Source organism: Polypterus senegalus, chromosome 17, assembly GCF_016835505.1.
Source record: "Polypterus senegalus isolate Bchr_013 chromosome 17, ASM1683550v1, whole genome shotgun sequence".
NCBI lineage: Eukaryota > Metazoa > Chordata > Cladistia > Polypteriformes > Polypteridae > Polypterus > Polypterus senegalus.
In genome coordinates, this window is record NC_053170.1 from 88368234 (window position 1) to 88389916 (window position 21683).

General features: G+C 43.6%; 1 protein-coding gene across 1 annotated transcript; it reads left to right on the forward strand.

The window, feature by feature from the left end:
• Positions 1-18: 18 nt before the first annotated feature.
• mfsd6l (major facilitator superfamily domain containing 6-like) lies at positions 19-20373 on the forward strand. The gene is made up of 2 exons (XM_039740418.1): positions 19-131; positions 16799-20373. The coding sequence occupies exon 2, from the start codon at positions 16823-16825 to the stop codon at positions 18623-18625; it is 1803 nt and encodes a 600-aa protein (XP_039596352.1). The 5' UTR covers positions 19-131; positions 16799-16822; the 3' UTR covers positions 18626-20373.
• Positions 20374-21683: the final 1310 nt, after the last annotated feature.

Below are 21683 nucleotides of genomic sequence, written 5' to 3' on the forward strand. Positions count from 1 at the left end.
AGAAGAGCGCTGCTTCACAGGTGAAGTCACATGAAACAGGTGTGCTGGCTGCCCGCGTGCATGGTGAAGCCTGGCACTGAAGGTGTGTAGCAGGCACTAGTGTCCCCGATTCGTATCAAGCCATTTGAGAGGTGAGTTGCTCATGACAGGTACAGTCTTTAAAAGCTATGGGCAAAGGTAACAAGTGCATTAAGAAAGGTGGGGCAATACGTTACAGATTATAGCGGCGAAACCTGCCAGACAGGTGACAACTACATTCTATAGCGGGTTAGCTGAAAGCAAGACGCTGTTTTCACGGGGTAACTTTTTTGCCCACGGCTATACTTTACAATATTTAGAGAAATACATTTTGTTTAACAAGTAAATTGGTCTTCCAGCGTATTGGGCAAGAAAGTGCGTTTTAAGGGAAATGCGGAAGCGGAAGGTTTCTTTTCTGAATTGACATCGATATGATCATTTCTACCAGGGTACAACATCCTTGGGAGAAGATTCTGAACTAAATCTGATGTCACGAATAATTTTACCTTCAAGTCAACGCGATTTGAAGCTGTACAGTAAAAGATATTTCATACTTCTTTGAAAGAGCTTTATATTTTGACAGATGTGAGCTCGTATTAGATTCAGATAAAACAAAGATTAGGCGTACACGCTAAGTGAACAGTTTGTTTGAGGGTGTTACGGGGTGTTCGACTTCGTGACTTTTTGAATGAAGTTGGTGTCACATTTTCTCTTTTTAAGTGCCTAACATTCAAGATTTAGGGTATGGGATGATGTTTAGGTGAAATGTGGAGTGTGCTCCGTTTGGCGAAAATAAAAGAGCTGATCCATAACGCTATACTGTATACAGACTAACAAACTGTGGCGTATTTGCTTAAATTAGGGAAATCATGGCACTGGCTGAGGGTATAAAACTGGCGTGTGTGCGCAAATTAGGGAAATCACCGCAGTACCCGTAGTCATATTCTACCCGCATCGAGCACCAAGAAGGAGCTGAGGGTTGCATGAGATGAGTAACCCATCCGCTCTTTTCATCTCCTCCGGGAAGGCGCATATCTTCTTAATAACAATAATACATTTTATTTATATAGCGCCTTTCCCATGCTCAAAGCCTTTACAGAATATAAGAAAGAGCGGCAGGGTATACAGTATATAGAATTGTACAAACCCAATAAATAAATAAGATTAAGACAGTAAATTCAGAGAAGGCCTAGCAGACAACATAACTGATGGTTTCGCACACACACACAGGTTACATGACCATCTTGACAGAGAGGTAAACTGAGAGAAGGGGAATGAAGTCAAGTAGAGCTAAAAGCCTTCCTGAACAGATGAGTTTTGAGTTGTTTTTTAAAAGAATTCATGGAGTTGGCTGATCTGATTAATTTCGGTAGGTCATTCCAGAGTCTGGGCGCTATACAGCTGAAGCCCTGTCACCCATGGAGTGTAGATTAGTGTGGGGCACAACAAGATTGCCAGAATAAGAGGACCTTAGTGGGCAGGCAGGCACACAGTGATGGAGAAAGTCACTGATGTAGTTTGGCGCGAGGTTATTTAAAGCTTTGTAGGTTATTAGTAGGATTTTATATTCGATTCTGTAAGACACAGGGAGCCAGTGAAGACGGAGCAGGATGGGTGTGATGTGCTCGCTGCTGCTGGTTCGAGTAAGGACTCTTGCAGCTGAGTTTTGAATAAGCTGGAGCTGTGATATAAGATTAGAAGGGGCACCTGCCAGCAGCGAGTTACAATAATTGATGCGGGATGTGATGAAAGCATGGACAAGTTTCTCAGCATTAGAAAAGGAGAGGAAGGAGCGAACACAGGATATGTTATGGAGGTGAAAGTAAGAAAGTTTCTTAATGTGATTTATGTGGGCAGAATAAGAGGGAGGAATCAAAATGACACCAAGATTCTTTGCAGTAGAGGCAGGTCTGATGAGATCACCAAGATGGACTGGGAAGGAGCTCATTTTATTAAGTTGCATTTTAGTCCCAATTTGCAGGAGTTCAGTTTTGTTGCAATTTAATTTTAAAGAGTTCTGCTCCATCCAGGTTTTAATTTCACTAAGGCAGGTTGTGAGCTGAGAAAGCTCTGATGAAGTTCCACTTTTAACATTGAAGTAGAGTTGAGTATCATCTGCATAAAAATGATAGCCCAGTCCATAGCTATGAATAATATGGTCAAGGGAAAGAATATAAATACAGAAGAGAAGAGCCCTGAGGATCTCCTTGTGTGACTGGCGCCAAGCTGGATATGCTGTTGCCAATTCTAACAAACTCTTGCCTATCAGTCAGATAGGACTTGAACCACTGGAGGGCAGTGCCAGAGATACCCAGCATGTTCTCCATTCTGGACAGTAGAATGTCATGTCTGACAGTGTCAAATGCTGCACTGAGGTCTAACAGAATTAATATGCTGGTTTGTCCAGAGTCTGCTGCCATAAGCAAATCATTGGTTACCCGTAGCAGAGCAGTTTCACAGCTGTGCTGCACCCTGAAACCAGACTGAAAGGGTTCCATCAAATTATTAGAAGTTAAGTAATTGGTGAGCTGGGAAGCTACAACACGCTCAAGAGCTTTTGACAGGAAAGGTAAGTGGGAAATAGGCGAAATTGTTAAGATTGTCAGCATCAAGACCAGACTTTTTAACATTGGGGTTACAGAAGCGATTTTAAAAGTGAGCGCACAGAGCCAATGTCAAGGGATGAGTTTATTATTGTTGTAACAGTCGGGATTATGGCATGAAGGCAGGATTTAAGTAGTGTGCTGGGGATGGGGTCCAGTACACAAGTAGTCGGCCTCATCTTACAAAGCAGGTTATTAACAAATGCAGATGTGACTGGTGAGAACTTAGAGAAGGAGCTGGATGGAGTGGGAAAACAGGGAGAGATATAAACAGATGATGTATTTATGTTAGTTGAATTATTTAGATCTTTAATTTTGTTACGGAAAAAGTGGAGGAATTCCTCACAGACTTCAGTAGAAGAGGTAGTTGGGCCAGATGCGGGTTTGAGTAGTTTATTAATTACAGAGAAAAAAACCCTTGGGTTATCGTGGCCACTTTCTATTATTCTGCCATAGTGGGTGTTCTCAGCAGCAGTTAGTGCTTCTCTGTAAGCTCTTTGGTGGTCAGAGAAAGCCTGGATGTGCACGGTGAGGCCAGACGTATGTGACATTCTCTCAGCCGCTTTCATAGATCGCAGTTCTGAGTTATACCAAGGAGCTGAACGTTTAAAGGAAACCTCCTTACGTTTTAAAGGAGCTGTTTTATCTAATGCTGAATGAAGGGTTGAGTTATAGTGGTCAACAAGACTATCTAGTGTTGACGGAATAGGTGCAGACAGTAAAAGATCAGAAATGGATCCAGAAAGGATAGAGGGACAGATATTTTTAAGGTTTCTGTAAGAAATTTGTCGTTTACAGGTAAGAGGAGAGAAAGGCAGTGAGACAGTGAAAAATACTGCTTTATGGTCAGAGAGTCCCAAATCAGGGCTGTAAATGTTGGCAAAGGATAGTCCAGAAGTGCAGATTCTTAATGTTAAGGCCACATAATCCAGTTGAAGGTCAGCAGGTGCAGGACGGGACAGCAGATGGAGCTTGGCACACGTAACACTCACACAGTGCCAATTTGGAATCTGCAGTCAATCCAACCTGTGCGACTTTAGGGATGTGGGAGGGAAAACAGAATAGTAGGACAGCCACAGAGATAGCGCACAAACGGTTTTGATTAAAGCAAATATCACAAAACAAAATGTACGAGTTCAAATGAAACATTATATCCATCCATCCATCCATCGTCTAACACGCTGAATCCGAACACAGGGTCACGGGGGTCTGCTGGAGCCAATCCCAGCCAACACAGGGCACAAGGCAGGAACCAATCCTGGGTAGGGTGCCAACCCACCGCAGGAAACATTATATGCAAATTTCAATTATATTCTATAATACGGTGAGTTTGGAGCAGGTGATGGTCTAAAAATGTCATTTTAGTGTACATCATGATTGGATATGGAAATCGAGTTACTTCTCCCTTTATGCTTGACGGATTTTCTTTTGGTGCTGTGAAATAAAGCTCCCTGACATTTTCCATCGCTTTCTTAGTTGCAGGGCCGTCTCTGGGTGTAGGCTGTCCAGGCAAGGGCTAGGGTGCATTAGTGCAGCCCGTTGAAGAGATTCCTATCATTACTTTGTTTAGAAAAATTTGTCCGGACCGGAGCACAAACAAAAGTTTATATTGTGTGCCCCAGCAGCGCCTGCAATGTCTACACAGAACAATCGGCGTACTGTTGCATACACTAGAGCAGGCCACATACCAGGCCTCTAGTGTGACATGCGGCCTCCTCACTACCTCTGTGCCCCATGTGTGACAATGAGGCACAGCTGCTTTAAGTTTGGCAGTTAGCCACTGCCAGGACCAGGAGTCAGGACTCGCCCACTGGTCTTCCCATGTGACACACAACCTGTCAGAAGGACACATAAGCTGGGTCCCAGTCCCCTCCTCCTCCTCCTCTGCTGCAACTTGACTCAGACACAGGAAGAAGAGGGTGATGGTGCGAGGAACATCATCAGAATTGGCCGATGTTCAGAGTGGTGACCATCAGGGGTCAGTGTTTGGCCGCTGTTATCTCTCTATATATAAAATCCAAAGTCTGTCTGTCTGTCTGCTGTTCACGAGAGAATTACTTAACGGATTTAGATCTCCTTTTGTCTATAATTTGCCTGAACATTCTGGTTGATTTTGACACTTCTCTCATCACAGTAAGAATCATAGTTCACTTTCAGGAGCGAAATATTCGCGCTAATCTGAGACAGAGGATACGGGCCGAGGGGACGGGGAAGCCTGACATCAGGGGCAGGGCCCTCCTCATTGTCCTGTTTCACTACTACTCTGGCAGAGTCGTGGGGTACGGCTAGTTTTTAATATATATAAATGATGTAGATAGGAATATAAGTAACAAGTTAGTTAAGTTTGCAGATGATACCAAGATAAGTGGATTAGCAAATAATTTGGAATCCATTATATCATTACAGAAGGACTTGGATAGCATACAGGCTTGGGCAGATTTGTGGCAGATGAAATTTAATGTCATCAAATGTAAATAATTACACACAGGAAGGAAAAATGTGAGGTTTGAATACACAATGGGTGGTTGGAAAATCGAGAGTCCACCTTATGAGAAGGATTTAGGAGTCATAGTGGACTCTAAGATATCGACTTCCTGACAGTGTTCAGAAGTCATTGAGAAGGCTAACAGAATGTCGGGTTATATAGCGCCTTGATATGTGGAGTACAAGTCACAGGAGGTTATGCTCAACCTTTATAATGCATTGATGAGGCTTCATCTTGAGTACTGTGTGCAGTTTTGGTCTCCATGCTTCAAAAAGGACATAACAGCATCTAGAAAAGGTCCAGAGAAGAGCGACTAGGCTGATTCCAGGGCTACAGGGGTTGAATTATGAGGAAAGATTAAAAGAGCTGAGCCTTTACAGTTTAAGCAAAAGAAGATTAAGAGGTGACATGATCGAAGTGTTTAAAATTATGAAGGGAACTAGTACAGTGGATCGAGACTGTGATTTTAAAAGGAATTCATCAAGAACATGGAGACACAGTTAAAAACTTGTGAAGGGTAAATGTCACACAAACATTAGGAAGTTTTTCTTTACTCAAAGAACGATAGACACTTGGAATAAGCGATCAAGAAGTGTGGTAGACAGTAAGACGTTAGGGACTTTCAAAACTCGACTTGATGTTATTTTGGAAGAAATAAATGGGTAGGACTGGCGAGCTTTGCTGGGCTGAATGGCTGTTCTCGTCCAGAGTGTTCTAAGGCTCAAACTGTGGCACCACAAGGTGAGTAACTGCCGCTTCAGTTTAGGTATCTTCCATAATGATGTTATAAATGGTTTTGCCGCAAGAAATTCAAAGTGTGTCCGATTTTAAAAAGACTAATTTGCAATGTTAAGTTCCGCCATTTACCAACGACTTGCTTCTAATATTATTTGTTGTAATTCCTTTTTCTATATAATGTTTGTAGAGTCTGTTAAATAAGTTCTATAAATTCAAAGTGGTTGTATTTTGTTATTTTACTGTTCTATATACGTTTTGTATGCTTTGTTACATTCACAGTTTATATGCAAAGTGTTCTATTGTTGTATTATATTTTTATTCCATTTATATTTATTTTTAATTAAATAAGTTATTAACCTGTGTTAGTAGTATATTTTGTGGGTATGTCAGAGTATGGTTGTGTGAAATAAGGGGGCTGTACTGGAGACAGACTTTCTTGCCTGGCACACCAACTAGGTTAGAAACGGCCCTGCTTAGTTGTTCATGCATTTATGTTTAAATCACCAATGATTATAAATTTTCTTTCACTCTGTAACACACATATTTTAGAAAAAAACCTAGAGCAACTAAAGTTTACTAACCAGTAAATATCAATCACTTCCGAGTGACAGCTGTTGCTAACCACAAGAGTATAACACTCAAGAGAGATTTGAGCAACATTTGGAGTGTACCGTTATCTTTGAATTTGAAAAAATTTGCCTTTTTTTCCCCCAACTGTTTGCCATCATTTTGCCATGATCAAAATTTTTAACAGCTTGCGGCATATTACCAAACATAAAATGATACTGGGAACAGAATGATGGGTTTAATTGTCAGTGTATTCACTCACTGTGTGGATTTTCCATGTTCTGCCCATGTCCCCCATAAACTTGTAGGACTTCAGGGTTCATGCATCAGCCCATCATTCACTGTCTGTCAGGATTTTTTTCCATGTCCTCCGCTGGCTTGTATGACTGTTAGGGTCAGACCTCATCCCATTCACTATCTGCAAATATTCTGCATGTTTCCCCCAACCCGTCCCTCATCGGTGTGTATGAATCCAGGGATCAGACGTCAGATTTTTGCATGTTCTTCTCATGTCCTTATCGGCTTGTATGGCTGCTGGTTTCAGACCTCATGCCATTCACTATCTGTGAGAATTTTACATGTTCTCCCCATGTACCCCCATAAGCTTATAGGACTACTGAGTTTGTCCATCAGCCCATTCACTGTCTGCATGGATTTTGTGTATTTACTTTCTGTCCTCCATGGGCTTGTATAACTTCTTGTTTCTGAAATTAGCCTATGTGAATTTGGGGATTAATAAAGTATCTATCTATCTATCTATCTATCTATCTATCTATCTATCTATCTATCTATCTGTCTATCTATCTATCTATCTATCTATCGTGGAAAGCATACCCCCGGGCACAGACAGACTGACACCAGAATGTCCAAAACACACTTCTTTATTTTTCCAAAACAGCACCACAATACCTTCATCCACCAACTTTCTTCCTTTCTCTTTTTCTTTCTCCTCATCTTTCTCTTCCTCTTTATCTCTTGACCTTCTCTCCTCTCCTCACAAGCTTTGTCTCCTTCCTCCTAACTCTGGCTCGTCTACTGGAGGGAGGCGGCCCCTTTTATAATGACCCGGATGAGCCCCAGGTGCTCCACCTGACGTCACTTCCTGGTTGGCGGAAGTGTCAGGAGAGTGCCTGGAAGCACTCCGGGTGTCCTCGGGATTGCTTCTGGCAGCACTTCCTGGTGTGGCAGAAGTGCTGCCATCCAGAATTCCCTAACTGTCCGGGCGCCCCCTGGCAGTGGCCACATCCTCCTTAGGGGTGAGCATCCCAGTTCCGTTCCCATGACCCCCAAACAGACCCAGGTGGCTGCCATTTTGTGGCCCAGGAGAGGTATTGTCCATCTCGGGGACTGTCCAGGGGTCCTGGCTGGGCAGGGTCCCCAGTCATCTGGATCTATCTATCTATCTATCTATCTATCTATCTATCTATCTATCTATCTATCTATCTATCTATCTATCTATCCATCCATCCATCCATCCATCCATCCATCCATCCATCCACTGGTTGTGTGGAGTCCGTAGACTTTTCCTTTTTGCCTCAGATGACTCTACATTGAAAGAGGCAGGGTGAGGATGTGACTGGCTAAATGGCTGGATGTAGTTGAAGTAACCATAATGATGCTGGGCAAAAAGAAGGGAGATCTCCAAACACTTCCTTTTTACATTTGAACTTACTAGTAAGTAGAAAACCAGCAGGGGAGGCTTCTGCTTTTCTCCACGGCAAATGCTTGTTGGCCAGCTACGTAGAATGTACCACATCAGGTAACCAGCTGGGGTAGTCGACATACCATCTCCACAGCCGTAATTTTTCAAAGCTAAAATGAAAAAGCTACAGAAATTTGAAGTGACTTCCTTTTTTGAGTAAAGTAACACTCAACTGAGGAGCTTTGTTTTCAGTTCCACATATTGGGAAGTTCTGCGCTCTCCCCTAATAAACTGTGTCCTTCCAGCAGCCCCTTTCAGTGCGTCTCACCACTGAGGGGGGTGTTAGCTTACAGGTCTTTCTTGGAAAATGTACACATCACTAATAGCCATTTTAGAACTATATTAGTCAATTTTATAATTTTAAATAAAAAAATGTAATTAGCCAAGACAGTGAAACGTGTCCCAAAGAGATCCAAATTTGGTCCCCTATCTGTGAAATGGAACATGCCAAGGGACTTCTTGAAATCTGCTTTTGTAACTTGTTTCTAATATGGATATGCAAGAGGAACCAGGGTGCTAGGAGCACCACCTTCTTTTTCTCCCTCTAAATATGGCTGCCTTTTTAATCTCTACAGTGCAGATAGCTCAGGGGTTTCCAACAGAATGTGGCTAACCTGCATTTTTCGTCCTTCCTTCCTTCCATTGCCCAGTATGTATATTTGACTTCATTTAAAACTTTATGCTTTTGAATGCACACACATCAATATCAAGAAGATTTTAAAATAGAAAGTATACATAAAACTCAGGTAGCGGATACATTTCGAAATTAGATGAGTACATCTTTATTGACATCTGCTTTCTTCCATGCATGTTCTGGAGAGATTTGCTTACCACTTTTGACACATGCCATGCCCCTTGCTACTCTAGACAGGTACTCATTAACTTTCACTCACACACAGAGAGAGAAGTGCACGCTGCTCTGTGATATGGACAATGAGATAACAGTGTCCATTCTTGACAGCATTGCCACCATGATCTGATTGTGTGTGTGTGTGTGTGTGTGTGTGTTATTTTTTTAGAAATGTAGCCTTACTAGCGCCCTCTCTCTTTACTTGCTTAGGAGGTCCTGTTGCTGCTCGTGAGGGGGTATGATGCCAAGGGTATGAGTCTGGTACAGCCTTAGGAAGGGAATGCTGCCAGAAAAGGCTTGGCGAGTGTGGGTGTGTTGAGAGTGGGCAAGTTAAGAGTACAGTAAATGGATGGACCAAGTAGTGCCAAAGAGTTTGACCTGATTGAGGAAGCTAACTCTGTGTGGCTAGGGTCTGGACTTCACAAGTCTAGTAGGCCATTTTGTATGTATTGACTATAAATTCTACCCAGAATAATAATAATTCTTTGCATTTATATGGCGCATTTCTCACTACTCAAAGCGCTCAGCAATTGCAGGTTAAGGGCCCAACAGAACAGAGTCCCTATTGGCATTTACAGGATTCGAACCAGCAACCTTCCGATCGCCAGTGCAGATCCCTAGCCTCAGAGCCACCACTCCACCTTAAAAATCACAAGTGTTTGTATATGTGGTAGGCAACGTTACAAACTGAATGACACAATATTAACTTAGTGATGGAATTCAGTCTCATGCAAGCCTGGATTAAGACCCCCCACAGGCCCCTGGGTGACTCAGCTCACCTCCGGCATACGTATAAATAGTTTTAAACTTTGAGTAGGCAGCACAAGTGACAGCCACCTAAAGACAGAATCACATTACATGCCTCTAGTCAGAGGGGATGTCAAACTTGATGATTGTATGTTGATTTCATCACGTGAAGATGTCACATTACACAACTAGAGGTAGGGATGAGAAACTAGAGGATTCTGCCATTACTTTCCAAAATATGACAAGCTCACTTTTTTTTTTTTTTTTTTTGACAGAGCTAGTGTTACACAAATGCTGTCGAGGTTCATCAAGTTCAGCTGCAATCTCAGTCATTTATTGTTTTATTTTTTCATTCTGTTGTGGCACATATAATCATAAGACATCATACAGACAAGTTCCTCTTCTGTTTGTGAGGTCCTTGCATTCTTTATTCCTCATAGCTACATTATACCCATTATATTTCAGCTGCGTGGTCATTTGTTTCCCAATACTCACATGCACACAATTGATGATGATTTGTTTGATTGTGTCACAGGCAGTCCCTGACTCACAACCTGTGCATAGAAACTGTCCCCGAATCTTTTGGTGGTTCTTATGCTGCGTTCACATGCTGTTAGAAAGACAGAATATACTAGTGTCTCGGTCTGAAATTTCATGTGAACGTCCGAGTTGGACAATCTGGAGGAGGCAATGTTACCCAAATTCTGCAGCTGTGACAAAACACTTAATCTTCCACCCTGCCCTGGCTCCAGATCAAAATGAATATGGAGGTATCTAAAGTTCTTAATAGGAAATGGCATTATAAAATCCAAACGATCCACCATGTAACAGTATAGTCGGGGTAAGAGGGGCTCAACATGACATTTATGAGGACCTAGCCCAGTTAAATGAACCCTGCAGCTGCATTCAACTCTGTAAATCGTCTACTATATAATAAAACTAGGGGGTTTTGCCCCCTGCTCTCTTCGCTCACCAAAACCCCGACCTGCGCTAAGCGCCAGCCACTTTACGTGCCTGTTACTCGCATATGTGGATTTCACTTTCAGCAAACAACAAATCTTTTAATTCTCACAGATACAGTGGGATGCAAAAGTTTGGGCAACCTTGTTAATAGTCATTATTTTCCTGTATAAATCGTTGGTTGTTACGATAAAAAATGTCAGTTAAATATATCATATAGGAGACACACACAGTGATATTTGAGAAGTGAAATGAAGTTTATTGGATTTACAGAAAGTGTGCAATAATTGTTCAAACAAAATCAGGCAGGTGCATAAATTTGGGCACCACAAAAAAGAAATGAAATCAATATTTAGTAGATCCGCCTTTTGCAGAAATTCCAGCCTCTAAACGCTTCCTGTAGGTTCCAATGAGAGTCTGGATTGTGGTTGAAGGTATTTTGGACCATTCCTCTTTACAAAACATCTCTAGTTCATTCAGGTTTGATGGCTTCTGAGCATGGACAGCTCTCTTTAACTCACACCACAGATTTTCAATTATATTCAGGTCTGGGGACTGAGATGGCCATTCCAGAACGTTGTACTTGTTCCTCTGCATGAATGCCTTAGTGGATTTTGAGCAGTGTTTCGGGTCGTTGTCTTGTTGAAAGATCCAGCCCGGCGCAGCTTCAGCTTTGTCACTGATTCCTGGACATTGGTCTCCAGAATCTGCTGATACTGAGTGGAATCCATGCGTCCCTCAACTTTGACAAGATTCCCAGTCCCTGCACTGGCCACACAGCCCCACAGCATGATGGAACCAGCACCATATTTTACTGTAGGTAGCAGGTGTTTTTCTTGGAATGCTGTGTTCTTTTTCCTCCATGCATAACGCCCTTGTTATGCCCAAATAACTCATTTTAGTTTCATCAGTCCACAGCACCTTATTCCAAAATGAAGCTGGCTTGTCCAAATGTGCTTGAGCAGACCTCAAGCGGCTCTGTTTGTGCTTCCTCTGCATCACTCTGCATACAGCATCTCCTTGTGTAAAGTGCCGAATGGTTGAACGATGCACAGTGACTCCATCTGCTGCAAGATGATGTTGTAGGTCTTTGGTGCTGGTCTGTGGGTTGACTCTGACTGTTCTCACCATTCGTCGCTTCTGTCTATCCGAAATCTTTCTTGGTCTGCCACTTGAGCCTTAACTTGAACTGAGCCTGTGGTCTTCCATTTCCTCAATATGTTCCTAACTGTGGAAACAGACAGCTTAAATCTCTGGGACAGCTTTCTGTATCCTTCCCCTAAACCATGATGGTGAACAATCTTTGTCTTCAGGTCATTTGAGAGATGTTTTGTGACTCCCATGTTGCTACTCTTCAGAGAAAATTAAAGGAGGAGGAAAACTTACAATTGACCCCCTTAAATACTCGGATTCACCTGTGTATGTAGGTCAGGGGTCACTGAGCTTACTAAGCCAATTTAGGTTCCAATAATTAGTTCTAAAAGTTTGGGAATCAATAAAATGACAACGGTGCCCAAATTTATGCACCTGCCTGATTTTGTTTGAACAATTATTGCACACTTTCTGTAAATTTAATAAACTTCATTTCACTTCTCAAATATCACTGTGTGTGTCTCCTATATGATATATTTAACTGACATTTTTTATCGTAACAACCAACGATTTATACAGGAAAATAATGACTATTAACAAGGTTGTCCAAACTTTTGCATCCCTCTGTACGCCTTTTCATTGGGAAGAAACAGTACTTGTCTCTGATGGCAACACGAATTAGATGATCTACAAGTCTCTGACTTAAAGTTTAAATCCGAACAATATATTCAATCTCGGGCAGCACGGTGGCGCGGTGGGTAGTGCTGCTACCTCGCAGTTAGGAGACCTGGGTCCGCTTCCCGGGTCCTCCCTGCGTGGGGTTTGCATGTTCTCCCTGTGTCTGCATGGGTTTCCTCTAGGTGCTCCGGTTTCCTCCCACAGTCCAAAGACATGTAGGTTAGGTGCATTGGCGATTCTAAATTGTCCCAAATGTGTGCTTGGTGTGTGTGTGTGTGCACACCCTGTGGTGGGCTGGCACCCTGCCCGGGGTTTGTTTCCTGCCTTGCTCCCTGTGATGGCTGGGATTGGTTCCAGCAGACCCCTGTGACCCTGTAGTTAGGATATAGCGGGTTGGATAATGAATGGATAGATGCAGAGTGGTGAATTTATTTGGTCTTTTCTAACATACATGGACATATAAATTGTGACAGATTGGGTCCGCTATCGCTCCCTTGAACCCTTGTCCAAGATGTCAGACATGATATAAAAGTCCAATAGTTGACTTTATTTAAACCGCACAGTGCACAAAGCACCCTCCACTCCACAATACTCATATAATTACACAATACTCAATACAATAACAATCCTCCACTCCCAGATGTGTTTCCACCCTTCCACCCAGCTCAGCTCGCTGTCTTCCAGCCCCGCAAGGGAAGTCTTTCTTTAACAGAAGTTTCCGGTCGAACCTTGGTTGATCCTTGTTTCGCGTTCCCTGGAGAATCTAGGGGGAATATTAGCCCAATTCAACACCTGGTACCCCGCTCTCCAAAGACAGTTTCGCCAAATGTGGCCTGACCTTTGGCATCCGTAGCACTGCTTCCGTCCTCCTGTTATTCTCCCCCTGCAGAACTGAAAACAATTAGGAAAAGTTAGCTCTGCCCCTTTTTTTGCTGATAAGGAGACCCCCGCCGCATCTAAAGGTTCTTTCTCGCCTTTCTCTAGTTTGTCTGGAGATCCCTGCTTTACCATAAGGATCTCCTGTTTAATCTGGGGCTTTCCCACAGTCTGAGTCTCTCTATGAGATAGAGAGAGACCCTTTACTGTCTGAACCCCTTTTGACTTATTAATAACACGGGTCGGGGTCTTTAGGACCGGATCACTCTGAGAGACAGCACCATCCAGCTGCTCCGGATCGATCGGCCCTTCCCCGACCACTCGGTCAACATTCCGGCCTCTCTTGTAGGGCACGCAGTGACTTGGTACCCGCTACTTATTAAATGCGGGCCCTGATCACACTGCATCCCTATTTCATTATTTACGGTATTGGCATTACTCACCTGTATACATCATATAACACGGGAGGCTCCCGTCCGATTCACTGCAGGTATTCATTTACCTTCCGGATGGGCGCCTCAGCCATTTCTTCCAGGTCCGCAACGATCTTCTTGATCGCCGTCAGCATCTGCAAAGTATCTTTTACGGGCTCGATCAATCTTTCGAGTTCCCGCATTTCAAAACCTTTATTTAATTCGGCCGGAGGTATACTCACTTCCTGGTTCGCGTTACCCTCCAGCCGGGAGCCAATGAACATGCCTGCTGTCGGCACGTGCTCTGCCTGGTCTCACGGAGGCTGCTGGGAATTGGAATTCCCTTTCGGAGGGCAGGGCTGCCATCTTTGGCTGACTGTGATCCGCGTGTGTCAATTTGTCGGCGGATCGAACAGTCACGTCCCGGCCCTCCTTACCTTTTTGCGTGGTGAGCGTTGCTTCGTTCACCTCCCTCTTTCAGTTCGGAATGTCCAAGTCCGTCTCTTCGGATATGAAGGTGCAAACAGCAGGGACGCGGACTTCCTCCTTCCCAGAAAACACCGGTCCCTCACCGCCGACATGCGGAAGTCCTCTTTAACGCTCTTCAGCTCGAACAGGAGCATGCCACTGTCTTCGGGAAAGTCTCCTTCCTCCTGCGGAGCCTCCAGGTGATCATCTCCGAGGTACATGCACGGGACAAAGTGTGTTATTTTAAATGGATTATCGATGAAATTCCCGGCACATATCTCAGAGCTATCGTCTGTCCCTGGATGCTTCTCCGGACTTGTGAAGCTGGTCTGTAACTCCTCCCGAGCGTCGGCCATTACGAGCACGGCTCTTCCACTGGCGTTGTCGCTCTGTTTGCTCTTCTTCTTCCCCATATCGCACTTGGTTAAGGTAGGTTCCTGAGCTGTTGTTACATGTCCGTATATCGTCTTCTCGGGTTCCTCTGTCCACAGAAAATTTGTGTACAAGTCCTCTGCAAAAGACGCTAGAGAATCCTGCCGACTACGCCACTGTGACAGATTGGGTCCACCATCGCTCCCTTGAACCCTTGTCCAAGATGTCAGACACAATATAAAAGTCCAATAGTTGACTTTATTTAAACCGCACTGTGTACAAAGCACCCTCCTCTCCACAATACTCATATAATTACACAATACTCAATACAATAACAATCCTTCACTCCCAGACGTGTTGCCACCCTTCCACCCAGCTCAGCTTGCCATCTGGGAGTTCCTAGAGTCCTTTTATTATCCCTGACCCTGAAGTGTTCCAATCCCCAGTCCATGTGATCTCCTATCACTTCCGGGTCAGATCAAAAGTCCTTTTCTTCACCCCGGAAGCACGTCATTCCCCTTGTCCATGTGAATTGGACGTACTTCCGGGGCATAAGGCAAATACTCGTTTCTCCCTGCAGCATCTCCTAGCGGCCCCCATGGTATCCAGCAGGGCTGTGCATAAAGACTTCAATGTCCATGATGCCCGGCTGGTCTTCGGGGCACCTCCATACTGCAAGGAGGGCTCCACCTAGCGGCTTGGGGGTATTGGCTGGGATGAATGGCCGGCCATACGTCACAAAATATATGATCTTATTTTAAACAGCATGTTTAAATGAAGGTGATGTCATTAAAAAAAAAAAATGAAAAACTGACTTTACAATAACTTATTTGACAAAAATAAACAGATATGCAATATTTTTTCTTTGGAAGAATAACTCTACATTTGAGTCTAAAAGATGGTATTTCCCCCTTTTGGTAGAAAAAAAACAAAATTTTAAGTAGGGTTTCCTGTAACTTCCAGTTTCCCCACTCCTCCATGCAGAATTCTTTCAGCTGTGTTATAATTGAGGGGTGTCTTGCATGCACGGCCCATTTCAAATCCCCACGCCACTCCCTCAATGGGATTCAAATCTGGGAGTTGACTTTGCCATTCCAGAACCCTCCTTTTCTTTCTTTTCAGCCAGTTTCATTTTTGACTGAGCTTCAGTCTTCTGATAGATAGGCTCACATAATCCTAAAGCACCAACTGATAAAATGAAGAATTCATAATGGATTTTACGATGGTGATCTGCCCAGGCCCTGGCGCAGCAAAGCAGTCCCAAACAAGAGCATTTCCACCACTATACTTAACAGCCGTTATCAGATTCTTTTGATCAAATCTTGCCTTTGGTTTCCACTAGCACATCTTCTGTTCCTCTGGCCAAATAACATATTTGCCCTGATGTTCCTTCTGGTTTCCTTCTGGCACACCTCCCTTGTAGATCTATTTTGTGCAGCCTCTTTCAAATTCTACTGTAGACTCTTGCATTTTGACATCTACAGTGGCGAGAGCTATCTATAGGTCTCGTGATGAAATGAGGGGCTTCTTACAGACTTTTCAGCATCTTGTGTTCTGCTGTCAGGCTGAACTTGCTGGGGAGAACTGGACTGGACAAGTTGCCAGTTGTTTGAGATCATCTCCACTTGTACTGTACATGATCTTCCTCACAGTGAAATGATTGATTTTCAATTGCTTGTAGATCTTTTGAAATGACTTCCCAGACTCGTAGGAATCTATAACCTTCTTTGTGAAGGCCTCAGAGACCTCTTTTAATCTCCGCATGGTGGTAACACACACTCTTAACAACAAAGAGCAAACCAAATGTTTGAGATTTAAATTAAACAGCTTCAGTCCAGATCATCTCTAATGATGTTCTAGTCATTTGCAAACTCCCACAGCATGTGAACACAGCATAAATCTGAGGTGGGGTTTATAATGGGATGAGGCCATAAATGGTGGCACTGATACTTGGACATTGCAAAAGGAGAGGTTAAGCAGAAGGGGCAGGTTACTGCCTCTACACTGTGAATTGATGTGTGCTGTGACGCAGACTTCCATCCATCTATCTTTTTCTAATCCCCTTTAGTCCTTTAGAGGATCACACAGAGCTTAAGCCCATGCAAGCATCAACTGGCATAAAAGCAGACACCAGCCACAGACAGGATTCTAGCCGTCTTGTTGTTTTGAGTGTTTAATTGTGTGTACATGCCACTAATGGCCTACTTTTTTCTCATTCCCCTTTCACAGGGATGATCTCCTGCTGACAGCGCCATGAAGAGGACCAGGCAGTGGGATGTTCACAAAGCTACCGTGCTGGCTGGTCTTTTCTACTTTGTGCATTCTGCAGCCAAGGCATGCATCTTCCCATTTTTAACTCTGTATTTCCGACAGCTTGGCCTGCCTGCTCCCCATACAGGTGTCATAATGGGCACAAAGCAAGTCATCTATATGGTGGGCGCACCAGTACTCTCCTACTTGGCTGGCCGCTATGAAAAGAGAAGGGTCCTCATTATCTGCTCACTGCTGTGCTCCATAGGTGCCGGACTTCTTCTTATCCTTGTTCCTCCTGCTGACAGGGAGGCATGGAGCAAAAACTGCAGTAGCAGGTTGGCATCTCCTGTGCAAACTTCTGCAAGTGGTGTGACCCAGGCAGCTGTCCTTTCCATGACAAGCAGACCACAGGCTCGTGAAGATAATACCTTCAGTGCTGATAGCCAAATTGCAGTGACTCGGCCATCAGATGTCATCACACTGGCAGTAGTATCTCATCTCCTTGACGAAATGCCCACCCACCATTTGGCATCCCAAAAGGCAGCTATTCTTCTTGAGGGGAATGGAAATGAAGCTCTGCTAAAAGAGGATCTCAGCTCTGGAAACTATGAAGTAAAAAACTCACCTGGTAATGACTCGGCCTCCCAACAAGATCTCCAACCGGTCATATACAGAACACAGAGATCTCTGGATAGTGAAAACCATAGCAAATATGCTTTTACAGATTTTCAAAGCTTCTTTGCCCTGGATGCCCAGCACCAGATGTTCTTCCTTGTGCTCATAGTAGTAGTACTGTGGGAGGTTTCAACTGCCCCATTGGAGTGGATGGTGGATGATAGCCTCTTTGAGTATATGGACTGTGTTGATGCAGCTGACCGTTACGATAGGCGCTGGATGTGGGGACATGTGGGGGCAGCTTACAGTGTCTGTGGTGTGGGCTTTCTGGTGAGCAGTCTTGGATGCTTCCTAGGGGGTCGTGTGCCTCGAAGTGCTGTGCACTTCTATGGGTACGCTAGTCTAATGACCATAGCCCTCTTGGTAGGGGCTTTCCTGCCAGCTTACATAAATAAGAAGCAGCAGCAGCAGTCCAGTAAAGGCTTGAAAGCCCTCGAGCTTATCTCTGGTGATGGACGGGCCCTTCTTTATGCCAGCACTGCCTTCCTGGTGGGTGCTGCTGGGGCCAACATTGAGAATTTTCTTTTCTGGCAAATGCAAGACAGAGGGAGTAGTCAGGCATACATGGGTATGTCAGTCTCTATCGCTCTGGCCTCCGAACTCTTCATGTCCTTCTTTGGGGATAGAGTACTCCGATACTTTGGACAGAGTAGCGTGGTCACACTTGGATTAGCATGCATGTCCATCCAGTGTCTTTACTACTCCTTCCTCTGGTCCCCCTGGGCTGTGTTGCCCATCCAGATCCTTAGTGCCTTTAGTAGTGGTACCCTTTGGTTGGCACTACGCAAACAGTGTGACAACTTGGCTACTCCTGGAATGGAGCGATCCATCCAGAGGGTTTTCCACCTGCTGTCACTAGGCCTAGGAGCTGCAGTAGGTAGCTTTGCCAGTGGCTTCATTGTCAGTAGATTCAGTCTGGCCATCTTGTACAGAGCTGTATCAGTCACTCTACTCTTATGGACCACCATCTTTGCCTCTCTGCAGATCTGGTTACCCCATAAGAAAAAGATGAATTATTCACGGCTTTTGGCTATGGACAACAGTGAAAGGAGTGATTCTGATACTGATCAGGAGAGAGACTGGCTTGTGAAGGCTATGAAGGATGAGCGTGGTGGTATTGGGAGATGACAAATTTACTTGCTGATGAATTCACTGACCACAAATTTCACCCTGTGAATGGTACAAATGAGAGCCAGTAAGGATACAGGGTGAAGAATGAGTGGACGTGTTAGGGGCTCCTGCACTCCATCTGGCCATAAGAAGAACTCCAGGAGCCATAGGAGGCAAAGACGTCTGCTTGTCTTGTGCTTTTTTTTATGGAGTGAAATAACAGAAGTTGACTAGATGGGCAGTTATCTTCTTTTACAAAATGACCCCGAGTATAAAAGATAAGTTCTTATATGAGGACTGATAATAGCTAGGGACTAAACTAGCTAAATTAATCTCCTGGCTCTCAAACTAGATATTTGTTATCTCCAGAGCTCAAACATATTGAGATTTGGTCTTTGATCCTCAATGTGTCCCTCAGCCAAATCACACGGAGGTTGGTTTTTGATCTCCAGGATATCTCAGGGATAAGTCACACTCTGGCCTTTTGAACTCCATGCAAAGAAGGTACCTCTCCTCACATGTGGCCTTAGATGTAGACTCTATAAAGTTTCCTTGAGTCAAGTTCCTCCCACCAAACAATCCATCTAGTGTACTAGTTAGCTAATGGGAAATTCAGCCTAGCGATTCATCCTCATGGTAGCTTTCAGAGACAGATAACCTTGGCCTTTGGTCTCTGAAGCCTTCTCACTCAATCAGCTGTCTTTGAACCAAGTTATTTTGCTACCCAATCATGTACAAGTGTCTCTAAGCTGCATCTTCTTTCAGAAGAGCATCCACCTCCTTTTCAATATGTAATATGCTCCAAAGGCAAAAGCTTTGTGAGATCAGCCACTTCTCCTCTCACATCTATGTCCTGCCCAACTCTACACCCCTGAGCCAGTCCTCTTGTGGCAGTGTACATCTGAGCTAATTACCAGCCTGGCAATTGACTTCCTATTCCATGCCAATCCCCATCCAGTCCACGGTTTATCCAACAAGTGTGTGACTGAGCCAAATCACACTTCAACATTCATATTGGACCCTTACATTATCCTTGAGTAAGACCACCTTCAAGCCTAGATAAAGATCCCCCAAGTCAAACTACATGTCTCCTGCAGCGTCACTGCCCAAATATCACTATTCAAATTGTTTACAATCCAGCATCACCCTGTTTCCAGCTCTACCTATCTCGTGTACATTGTTCTGTTTGCAACTTTTCAGTCTTTTAATTTACTCCTACCTTCAAAATTAAATGTATGTCATCTTACTCCTAAAAGATACTTTTCCATTCTTAGATGATCCATATGCATGCCAACCAGTTGGAAAATCCAAGATTTTCTATATGTATAATAACATGCTACTTTTGATGTTCTATACCGATAATGCACTTGAGTATATGTCATCTAACTTGAAATCTCAAGAGATACCCGCCACTTGAAGATGTTCTATATGTACGTCAACCCATTTGAAACCCCAAGATGCACCCTGTATATTAACATGCTTGAAACCCTGAGGGGAACATCCTTCCACTCTTCATTTACATGTAAACACACATAAAGGGGGCTTAAGACCCTGATACCATCACTCCTTAGAAGCACCGCTGGGCATTTTGCAGGTTCCTTTTGCCAGTGGCTTTATCTGCTCAGCAGAGGTGAGCGAAACAGGCAAGTTTTAATTTGAGTGCAGTTGTGCAGGCGATTGTGCAAATGCGAATTGCAAATGTTTTTTGTGGGCTTTAAAGATTTTTTTTTTTGGATGGAATACATGGAGGGCGGCACGGTGGCACAGTGGGTAGCGATGCTGCCTTGCAGTTAGATGAGCTAGGTTCGCTTCCCGGGTCCTACCTGCGTGGAGTTTGCATGTTCTCCCCGTCTCTGCGTGGGTTTCCTCCCACAGTCCAAAGACATGCAGGTTAAGTGCATTGGCAATTCTAAATTGTCCCGAGTGTGTGCTTGGTGTGTGGGTGTGTGTGTGCCCTGCGGTGAGCTGGCACCCTGCCCAGGGTTTGTTTCCTGCCTTGAACCCTGTGTTGGCTGGGATTGGCTCCAGCAGACCCCCGTGACCCTGTAGTTAGGATATAGCAGGTTGGATAATGGATGGATGGATGGAAAACATGGAATACAACTCCTCTTTCACCCTTCATTGCTTACATGTGTTCTTTTCTGGAACTTTGTAAATCATGCATTCTGTACCACACAAGTAAATGTTTTATTCAGCATCACACAGTTGTACAGTACTTTTTTTTTAAATGTAATATGCTGCTTATTTTCCACATTAAAACAGAGTAAAATGCAACATGTATTTTCTTCACAAGAAAATCTCATTACTCAGGAAGACAACCCCTTATTCTAGCTGAGGATATGCACACCTATTTCCTTTACTAGATATCTTTACCTAAATACTATAATGATAGAGAGATGCATACAGAATTCATGCATGAAAATACTAGAGACAGAAACTACATGCCCTTCTTTTATGAATGGCATGAATTTCTCTGGAAGTGAAAAACAAATTTATTTCACGATTTTCACTGCAAATTCAGTTTTGTGCAAATATTTTCATTCATCACTTATGTTCAGCTTCTTACTGCCTCCATGTTGACCATTTTCATCTGATTCTTCTGTGTTTTTTACATGAATGTAAAAATGGAAATCACATTTAAGAGCCATCTTACTGTAGCTTCTGGAGCAGATTATACAAGGGGCTGTATGACCAGAGCAGTTAGGTGAAGCCTGTAACACAAAATTGGGAGGGACAAACTTTGATGACTAAACAGATTAAGGACTTCTTGCTGAAAATAATCATTTGATATGACTTTTTAACTCCAGTAATTTATTAACAACACTGTGTGTTAAGAGATTATTATGTATGTTATTTTTAAATGTATTAAATAATTACAAGCAAAATAAAAGCAATTATTTTTTCTTTACACTTGAATTACGCCGTGTGCATGTGACTGTACCGCGTTGTGGACAGACGCTCTGTCTAGGGTTTGTTTCTTAATGCTCTTGCACTAGATTTCAGGTGCTTTGAAGCCTGTACTGGAAGATGTCCTGGTAAGCTGAATGACTCCGGCCTGTCGCCCTAATGTCAGGAC